The following is a 10,619-nucleotide window of genomic DNA, read 5'->3' on the forward strand; positions in this document are numbered from 1 at the left end:
AGTTTGACTGTATCTGTAATAGTGTGTATACAAAGGCTCAGTACTACCACGCTCCTACTAGCACTAGTGGGTTAACCCTTTAGCTCAGTTGGTAGAGCGTTGGTTTTTATACAGAAGGGTCCCGAGTTTGAGCCTTGTTGTGGACTTCCTCTTCTTTTATTACATATTAAATCAGCGATGACCTTATAACCATCTTCCCATCATCCCTCCCCGCCCCTCCCCTGCCCCTTCCCCGCCCTTCAGCCATTTGGGGAAAAAAGAAATTGTGAAAAGGTATGTTAATGAACTCAAAAGCTATGAATTTCACTGAAATATAATCTGGCCCAAGGGCCATAAAAGTTGGACAAGCTCACTTTGATTATTCTGATTAACTCCCCCTTCTCCTTACACTCGCCAGGGTCTGACAGATATCGATAGGAGGTCATCTTCACACGATCTTTACTTCTGACCAATCAGGGAAGAGCTTCCATGCTTTAGAACTCTTCAAAAGGAGATAGAAAAATTACACATCTGATAAAACAGATGAAAGCATGTCTGTGATTGGTTGGGGCATATTTAAATTGTATGCAAATGTAGAGGTTGTGTAATTAAAAGATGACCTCTTATCGATATCTGTCAGACCCTGACAAGTGTAAGGAGAAGGGGGGATGGTCTTTTGATCTCAGTCTCACTTTTAATACTTAGAGGAAAAGTGAGACAAGGATCAAAAGTGAGCTTGTCTAACTTTTATGGCCCTGGGTTGGTAACAATAACAGTTATATTTACATCTACCGAGTATGATTCCTTCTATTTCTTACGGAAATTTAGTATGAATTTAACTGAGTTATATTGGGGTCAATAACAATAAACAGTTATGAATATCATTATACAGCATTAACAGTACTGACAAATAAGGTAACTTTTTATAATCCAACACAAAGATCTGCTCCTTGTATCGTAATTCTTAAATCAATCTTTACAAATTTGATATGACTGTAAATTACTAAGTAAAAACCCTGACCAGTCAAAAAATCTAAACTTTTTTATTTTAACTTTCAGGCCTCAACTGTTAAATTAATTGTCTACAAAATAATTTCATTACGCAATGAAAATGAAAGTGCCTGTTTCATTGATACATGCTAGCTAGCCAAGATGAGTATAGCAAACATGTTGATGACAATTATTAAGATACAAGCATCAAAGTCTTTAGAAGTTTGTAATGGCTAACCTTGGTGTCCTGAAATACACAAAAAAGTGAGTTATTGTAGTTTTATCGACATAACCAAAGCATCAAATCTTCCGATTACAATTCACAGTAAACTTGTGGTCAAGGTTCGCTTCTGTACAATATGATATCAGATAGATTTCATACTTCAATGAACATTTGACTTCATAGATCGACTGAACATCTAAATTCTTGAAAATTGGTGGGTGAAATGATAGGCGTGTTCACCAGAGCAGGTGCTCGCGAGTGCTTCCCTATACCTGAAACACAAATGTTGGTGAGCGCTCATGACCACACGCTTTGCTGAACACACTGTGGATAACTTTCATCATCACAGTTACATAGACTTACAATCATCACGGTTCTTATAAATCCACTTATTTGTAAGCACACTGCTTAAAAAACTTAAGGATCCTGATACTCTGTCACCATTTTTATGATGGAATGTCACAACATGGCCATTTTAACTCATTGTGAAACAGTTTACATCGCCCAAATTTGTTGTCTATCTCTATTTTTTTTTTCAATTGTTGAATTTGCTGTTATTGAAAACTGCCAACAGCTGGTGAGAGAGCCATTGACAGCTGACAACAACTTTGCGTGTTTTTTCTTGAATTAACCACAATATTACCAGTTTACTGAATGTACCAAAGAAATACCCAGTTAGTGTGTATATTGGTAAACGTTATGTGCTGGGTGATTAGTTAGTATAGGGGAAAGCAATACAGAAACAGGTTAGAGGTTAGAAACTGGGACAACTGGCTGTTAGTTTGCCGGGCTTTGTATGAATACGACATCAAAACAAGGGAAAGACATGACACAGAGTGGAACAAAACTAAACAGAGGGTGACCTGAGAGTTCAAGGGTCAAGGTCATGGTGAGGGGCAGCCCCTCTATACAGCCCCCAGAAGCTGGTCCCAGGGTACACACTGTTTTTCCGTCAAAATTCATACATGCCTGGCCTACACTCACAAGCATGAATGAATATGATGAGCAATCAGGTCTACATAGAATGGACTTACTGAATTAGCATTGTTCTTCAGGCCCTATCGACAAGAGAAACAAAACCAGAGAGAGAGATTAGCAAGAACAGCGAGGAATAGACCTGCTTATGGACTCGGACAACACCAGACAAAACCCAGGCATGTTTGGCAGAGTGGGCGATCGCAAGCACTCTCCAGCAATTGCTGAATTTCTTATCCCTATCACCAAAGTGTTTTGGAGGGCTAAATTATCCCTGTGAGGGCCAGCTCTGCTCAACAAGCCTCAGTTTTCACTGTGTCCCTGTCTCGGTCTTGGGGTTGAACCCAATATCTACAGCTCTATTCACTGTCTGTGCTGGACATCTACCAGACTCTTATCACATTGTTCATGTTTTGTTTTTTGAAATTCCTGTTTTTCAGTGTTTATGCATTTACTCTATTTATCCCAGTATTCAAGATTCTTTTGTTTTTAGGAGGGGTACTAAATTCTTATCCTTCATTCAAAATTAGATTGTTCTTTTTGCTTACAAAATCAATTAAAAACGAGTCTCATTGAGGACTTCTGTAAACACACTTTGGACTATCTATGGCATTTTGATCACACAGAAGCAAGGTTGAGGGGGGAATGTAGTGGGTGGGGGAGAAGGTCCGAGTCTCTTACCTTGGCTAGGTCAGGAATATCACTCTTGTCAATACCAACACTCTGCAAAGAAACAAAAATAAACAATCAAAAACAAACAGTATCTTTGAAATCTTCATACTTCTGAATTAGTACAGACTTCAGGAATTATCAAACATAAGGCTCAAGTTCCACAAACAAGTTTGAAATGACATGCATCATGGGTGGAAGCAGCTTAATCGGCTATCTATCAAGTTCAAAGAAATAAACGCGACATACAGACTCCAGAATAAATGAAAGTTACATGCTCCAAATGGGTAGCAAGTTAAGGATGAAAAATACAAAAAGGTATATAATAAACAGGTGTAAATGGATGAAATCAACAGTAGCAGTGGGCCTGATTAGTTCCTGAAGTAGAAACCATGTCTATAGTACATCTGTATGTGGTCCGATCTTCCCCTGGTACCAATATAGACAAGTGCACAGTGTACTGACAGTGTGTTGACAACAGAGTTAACTCCCCTCTCCTAGCTTTGCTTCACCTTAATGATGAAGACCTTGCTGCTGCAATCAAACAACTCCTGAAACAGCTGGAGTCTGTTCTTTGTTACCTTTTCTTCTTGGTTCATGAATTAGTGTGTTAAAACTGACTTAAACTTTCTGATGTTATTTTTGTAATGAAACTTTCTCTTGTACCCTTTGACTTAAGACCAAGTTAATAAAAGCTAACTTTTAATAATTCAATTTGACTCAATACAAGAGAAAAATACTTAAAATGAAGATTCAAATGGTTTCAAGTAAATTTTGTGCATCGAGAATCATTTCATTCGATTTTTATATGTTATCAGTTTGTTGGAGCACCCAGTCCGAATCTGTATTATCTATATCTGTATGAACATCTAGATGTTCTTTATTCTTTATATTCGGCTTTCCCTGAAAGTGTTACAGAGTCTGTAACCTTCTGAATGTCTGATGCATGCTGTTAAATCGCATTACCATTGCTAAATGATGGAGACAAATTAAACCATACAGAAAATCTGATTATATGGATATCACTGATCACATGTATACAATACAACCAATGACAGAAAGCAGAAAGGATGTAGCTATGGCAACTGAAATATACCTGCTGGGGGTTTTTGGAGGCATTCTGTGAAATAAACAAATCTCATCACAAATTAAAACTTAAAAGTAAAAAGCATACAGAGAGAAGCTTAGCAGTGATGCTTGTTAGCAGAGCGTAAAAAAAAACGACTACACAGTGTGTCTACTACAGTATACAACCTTCCCATATTTAGACTCCGCAGTCTAAATCGGCGTGAAACAAAATTAGAGTGAGATTTATTAAAATGATAAAACACAAAAATCAAAAATTTTTGTAACACAAAATCAGAGACAGCAAATAAGCTAGACTGGCATCAACTGCAAACTTTCAGTCGTTATCTTCCAAAAGTTTTCTTTGGATTGGCTTATGAGGAGATGAATTATACGAACAGTGCTTCAACCTGATATGTCAAACCCAGGATATCCTGATAATCAAGAATGCACGTTTTAATCACAGAAACATCTTTCCTCTTATTCTTTAACATTTACTTGTGCATGACAAGCAAAATAATATAAATTCTACTACAGTTATTGCCATGATCAAAGAGATGCCGCGGACATTATTCTCCAATATACCACGAACGTCATCAGTAAATTATCAGATCAGAAATACCTATTTTTCTCGCACTGACCATGAAAGTACAACTTCAAACCGTAAAAAGTTTTAAAACTATGTCAATTTCACGTGTTAGTTCCAGTAAAAATGATGTGTATTGCCTCAAATGTTTATTTTTAAGAGATCAATGCGGCTGTTCCTAGGACCTCCCCAGCACATTTTCACTGCGTGTTTTTACATAAAATATATAACGTGTAGTAGTAATAATCGTATTAAACTGCCCTTAAAATATTGGGAATATAACTCAAAGATATTTTAAAAATAAGTCAAGAGTAATAAAAATCCAAAGAAAAATTGTGTCGTCTGCATGTGATTCCTTTGATCGATACACATGTAAACATTACTAACAAAACCGTGGGGTTACACGGAACAGCCGTCAAGATGACCTAGATCGTCTCTCTATAGGAGAAACGATCTGTAGAAATACCGGGCTGTTAGTAGAATAGAAATAAAGTTCTTGTTTTCGTGAATGTTGCAGGAAAACCTCCTCGGTCTCGAAATGTTGTTCTCGACCTCGGAGGTTATTCTGCAACATTCACGAAAAAAAGAACTTTATTTCTTAAATATTCTGCCCCATCCCTGCCCTACGCTAAAAAAGACATTGGGGTATATGGCAACTTTCTACAAGAATTAAGACACAGGGAGCTGACTTCATTCACACATCACACTCTTCCCTACCACCCCCCCCCCCCCCCCCCCCCCACACAACTTAAGACTAATAATAGGCAAACACACGTACACAGATTGAAATCAACCGTCACACAACCCCCACTTGTAAAACAGAAACTGATATCTGTGTGAAGCCTGTGGAACAGAGAGACTGCAGACACAGAAATACACACTTTCTACCCCTACCTCTACCCCCAGATGTGAGACAGGTGGTGCAGGTATTAGACAGTCTCAATCATACCTCAGAGATACAGGTATAGAAATACACACAGAAATACACACTTTCTACTCTTACCTCTACCCCAAGATGTGAGGCAGGTGGTGCAGGTATTAGACAGTCTCACCTGTACATACCTCAGAGAGACAGGTATAGAAATACACACAAAAATACACACAAAATATCCACCCCTCCCCCTCCCCCAGAGGAGAGACAAGTTACACACTGCCTACTGAATGGTGGTTATGAACATTCAACTTATACGTACCTACGAGAGACACAGACACAACAATACACAAAGAGGTACACACAATACCACCCCCACCCCACCAAACCCAGCCATCCCTATAAGAGGTGATAAGGTCACACACTGCCTAATGGATGATGTAACAGACAATCTCACCAATACCTACCTCAGCTGTCTTCAGGAATTCGGAGACCTTGTCCATCCTGACCAGAAACCTCTTGTAAATTTCTAATGCATCCTTACATTGCTTTTTATTCATATCAAAGTATTTCTCTGCAAAGATAAAAAAAAGTCAATCATACACACTATTTTGCCAAAGAGGAAAAATCAAAACAATAGAATGAAATTGAAAAGTGTTAATTGGATAAAGTCTCAGATTATCATGTGTACAATCCTATTGCTTGATGTTACTTTAAATATCTTTGGAGCATTGTATTTTGTATATTGCCCTTACCTGTTATTAAATCAAAAAAGACTGTTTGGGAGGTCCCAGGAGACGATCGGCACTAACACTGTCTCTACTTTGATGGATTTAAGATAAGTCTGTGACAGAAGGCCTACACTCATCACGTCCATTCTGCGGCTGAATACAATGGCATCTTTCCCCAAACGCATGCTGCCTGACTTAAACCCGTTACCGTAGTGACCAATTGGCTGATGATTACCAACGGCAACTTTCTCACAATTTCCAAAGCTAAATGTAAAGAAAGAAATTAATTGGAAATATTGAAACTGAGGATAATATGTACATTTAAATCAAAAAGATAAAGAAAAATATTTTTTTCAAACAAACTTTTAAATCTGACCTGAGCATTTTGTGAAGTTTTTCTTGCACCAAGCCATTCCCATTGTCTGTGAAATTCAAGCAGGTTTTCCCATTGATATCTCGTTTGTCAATCCATAACTCTGATGCATTAACATCAGGATCATATGCATTGTCTGCAGCACATTAACAAAAAGACAATTATTCAGTCTAAGTTTTACTAGCAGAAATACTGGATTGGTCTGACCAAAAACACTACATATATTTGTAACTGTACATTAGAGTTTCTTTTTTAGGCAAAAAGCCATTAAAGAGCAGGACAGTTGGTTTAAGATCCAGTTTAACATGTTTAAAGAATCAAGCTTAAATCAGTCCCTTTGGACATTGTTGGTTTTGTGTATGTGATAAGTTAAGGTCTCACACAAGGAATTAATTTCACTATATGTTACTATATAGCTTTAATTCAGTTAATTAATTAACTATACTCTCAGCATATAATTCATGAAAGAGAAATTTTAGGTAAATGCTTCAAGAAAAATTTTAGATCAGAAAAATAACGCCTTAAGTGGTTTCTAAGAGAGATAATTGAGAGTAAACATACCTACCCCCAAATACACGTGGGTTACACATGTTGACAAACAGGCTCAGCACCATCCAGGAAGTTGCATCATGCGCATCTAAAAAAATAGTTCCACTGAAATTAGTGTGACAATTCCCCTAAAGTAATAATTCTCCTAGCCACTGAGTCCAAAATCAATACTAAAGGCCTAAAATAAGGTGCCAAAAAAGGAAGAAAGAAAAGAAATTGTCTCTATATACTGTAAAACGAGAAAATATGGCGCACTACAAATTTTAGCGCCTTTGGCGCAACTGCTCTTGAGCGCTAAAATAAGTAGTGCGCCAACGATGTTCCATGTACACGTATTAAATATCTTGAAGTTACAAAACCAGAACCTCATGCAGTCTTCCTTATCCTTAAAGTGTGCGCGTACGTAATTATGAACAGTCAAGTCTGCTTGTTTACACAAAAAAAAAATCACAGGTAAACAACAGGGGTAAACGAGTAAGATCTGCTACAACGGGAATGATTTAATACAATTTTGTTGCTTATTATTATCAATCATTAGCACCTTCAACATTGGGCTTTTCCCCGAGTCACTTCAATTTAGTACCTCGAGGTAAAAATGTGATCAAGCGTGTCGATCGTCCAACCTGATTCCCCATGATTTATTAATTTCTAGCTCTCTGATTAGCGGCTTTAAAAATAATTAGACGATTCTTCCGTTTGTGTTATTTTAATTTTAATCTACTGTGAAAAAAATTTGCTCATTGTGATCGAAACTGATTTCCCTCACTTAAGTTTCCGAACTCTTCTAGTGTTATCTCAGTCGCTACGTTAGATTGAAAGTCCGATAACTCAAACTTGTATTTACCAACAAAAACTTACAAATCATCAGCAAAAAAGAAGTTTTATATCTATGTAATTATAATTTGGACAAAACTAATTAAGTGTATATTGTTGTCAACGACAGTTAACCGTGTTTGCAAGTTAGGAATCAAAATCGTTGTGTTTACGTGCTTACGTGACACACAATTAAATTTGAGCATAACCGTTGATCAAACAAGAAAATATTTTATTTAACCTTTTTGAAATAAAAGGTGCGTGCGCTAAAATTTAATTGCGCCAATGTATTGGCACTTGCGTTTGCGCTAAAATACGTATGCGCCAAATTTTCTCGTTTTACAGTATATGGAACTACAATTGACTAAGTTCAGTTTGATTGGCTATTTCCTTGCGTAAGACCTTTAAGACAACTAAAAGTTTATGAAATTTAATTAAATTTGCAGAAAATGTCTAGTAGGTATCTATCACCTATATGCTAGTGTATGAAAATCTACTTTTGACCCTAAGGGATTAAAAATAGGAGATAACTCTTCTTAACAGCTTGCTGAATTCTGGAGTAAATTTCTGTTAAAATTCATCTACAGTTCATATTTTTAAAACTCAATAAAAATTAATTAGTGAGATATTGAGAAAAGAGCTTGGAATGAAATGAAACCTGAAATGTTAGAGTTTATGTGTATGTGCTTTAGAAAAAAATCATCTCTAATTAATAGACATTAATTAGCTAAGAAACAGGAAAATGACTTAAATATTGGAATTAATTAGCAAAAAGTTGTTAATTTTAATTCTAAGACAAAGACAGAGACTGGAAAAAATGGTGCCAGAAGAGTCTTCAATAATGTACCTTGGAGCTTTGATAACGGTGGTCACTGATTAATGGCTAGTGATTAAGATAAGAGGTTCTTAAGCAATGGGGGGTGATGAGGCTTTTCCATCAGTCATCAAAGATGGGGGTTCCTCTTAGAAGACATGGCAGCTCTAAAATAAATAAACAGTATGAAAGTTTACAATACTTAAAAATTTGCACCACACACAACATCATATTATTAGAAAAAGTCTACAAGTGTACAGTTCAATATAAATCATGCCAAAGAAAGGACCAAAGTGGCTGCATCAACATCAGTACAAAAAAGGAAACATACCTCACAACAAGGGCCAGAAAAGTACAGGGACCACCAGTCCAGTACAGTGTCTATATCCTATAAGAAGGCTGAGTAAAGAAGAGTTTCAGGACGTTGTACAGCAGCAGAAGGATGGAATATTCACAGTAAGCGATGCTGAGCGTAGAGGCAGTCAAATGAAGATTTTGCGACCCGGGCCGAGTGAAGTGCAGCTGGTAGACTCCTAAACGGATGCAGAGTCACCGAGCCCTAATTCCAGACTTTACAAAGTGCTCCATCAAGAAAAAACTGCTAAACTATGGAACCATGCATTTAAAGAGCACTCACAGAAATTCCCGGACTGTGACGGTTCACTGGACTGGAACCAGCATGGGGAGGAAAAGAAAGGCCTGGCATGGATCCTTTCCATTCGATGTAAGAAGTGCCATTACACCAGTCACAGTGAAAAGCTGTACGAGGAAGTCAGTCGATCAGGAAGGGGACGGAGAGCCGCACAGCTTAATGTTGCCATGGCTGTCGGTCACTTGGGTACCAGCCTTACAACAGAGGATATGCGTGGTATGCTTCTTGGCGCAAACATCGAACCAGCATCAGCCACCAACATTCATCAGACGGTGAGACCTGCAACAAAGTAGGCAAAATCATCACTGACGTGAACAAAAACAGCATGAAGAAAATAAGGCAGGACATTCAAGAGCTTAACGAGAAATGTGGACTTGCCAATACACCTATAAGAGCGGAAGGAGATGCCCGGTATAACAATGCCACCTTCAGTGCGATAGGGAAAACACCATTCCAAGCTGCCACACAAGTGACATACACTTTAAGTGAAAATGTTACCCAGAAGAAACATGTTGTGGCAGTGTTTCCACAGGCACCTGAATTTTTATCAATCAGTCGCTTAATAAGTCATATATCAAAAAATTCTACCCCTACTATATATATATATACATACACAAGGTGTGCAACGCCATTTTGACCCCCTCGTCGATTCAGACTTCAATTTACCACATAAATCGGATATGCCTACCGGTGTGCGTGTAGCATTGGGTTCAAATATGATATATCTCGCTATACATTTCCTCCTAAAGTTTAATTCCAACGCATTGATAATGCTATCAACTAAAATTCACGCAAACTTCGAATTTCGTCCCGAGGCTCGATAGCCATCAGCTGACGTCACAGAATTACAACTCCGCACTGAATGCATACATAAAATCGAAACCGAGATAGCAAATTCCGGAAAATTTCGCGGCATACGCCAAGATGGAGCATTTGGTGGAAAACGGACACAGTTGTCTATTAACTGGACAATGTGGAACTGGAAAGACATATATGATGAGGTATAATTTAGTTGCAACCACTATATTTAATAGTCATTGATTTCTATCAGAAAACATGACATGGTTATAGTATGTGGAAAGGGGGGGGTGTTTTTGGAATTTAGTACTTGTTACGCGACACCCACACTCACCTTTTGAAATATTCTTGCTTGCAACACCCCTATAAATAATAATAAATTTTTGCAAGTTGCCACCCATTCTAATCTGCAGAGCTGACCCCCCCCCCCTCCCCAGGCACCACCACCACCACCAACAACTACTACTGTACATCTACAGACCCCACTGGCTTGAGTGTTAAATTCAGTTGAAAAAATAATCAAATGGACTG

General features: G+C 37.8%; 1 protein-coding gene across 2 annotated transcripts in view; it reads right to left on the minus strand.

Moving 5' to 3' along the window:
- Positions 1-10,281, minus strand: part of LOC128182921 (phosphatidylinositol-binding clathrin assembly protein-like) — a 29,313-nt gene extending 19,032 nt beyond the window's left edge. Inside the window, exons 1-8 of one of the 2 annotated variants that reach the window (XM_052851699.1) lie at positions 9,904-10,281; positions 8,970-9,569; positions 8,672-8,805; positions 7,028-7,099; positions 6,466-6,598; positions 6,221-6,353; positions 2,849-2,890; positions 2,227-2,250 (exon numbers count right to left, since the gene is read on the minus strand). In XM_052851699.1, the coding sequence (XP_052707659.1) occupies positions 2,227-2,250; positions 2,849-2,890; positions 6,221-6,353; positions 6,466-6,598; positions 7,028-7,076 (381 nt within the window). In that variant the 5' untranslated portion in view covers positions 7,077-7,099; positions 8,672-8,805; positions 8,970-9,569; positions 9,904-10,281. The remainder of the gene's footprint in view (positions 1-2,226; positions 2,251-2,848; positions 2,891-6,220; positions 6,354-6,465; positions 6,599-7,027; positions 7,100-8,671; positions 8,806-8,969; positions 9,570-9,903) is intronic. The other variant, XM_052851700.1, reaches the window with a different exon arrangement.
- Positions 10,282-10,619: the final 338 nt, after the last annotated feature.

The sequence above is a fragment of the Crassostrea angulata genome, chromosome 5, assembly GCF_025612915.1.
Source record: "Crassostrea angulata isolate pt1a10 chromosome 5, ASM2561291v2, whole genome shotgun sequence".
Taxonomy (NCBI): domain Eukaryota; kingdom Metazoa; phylum Mollusca; class Bivalvia; order Ostreida; family Ostreidae; genus Magallana; species Magallana angulata.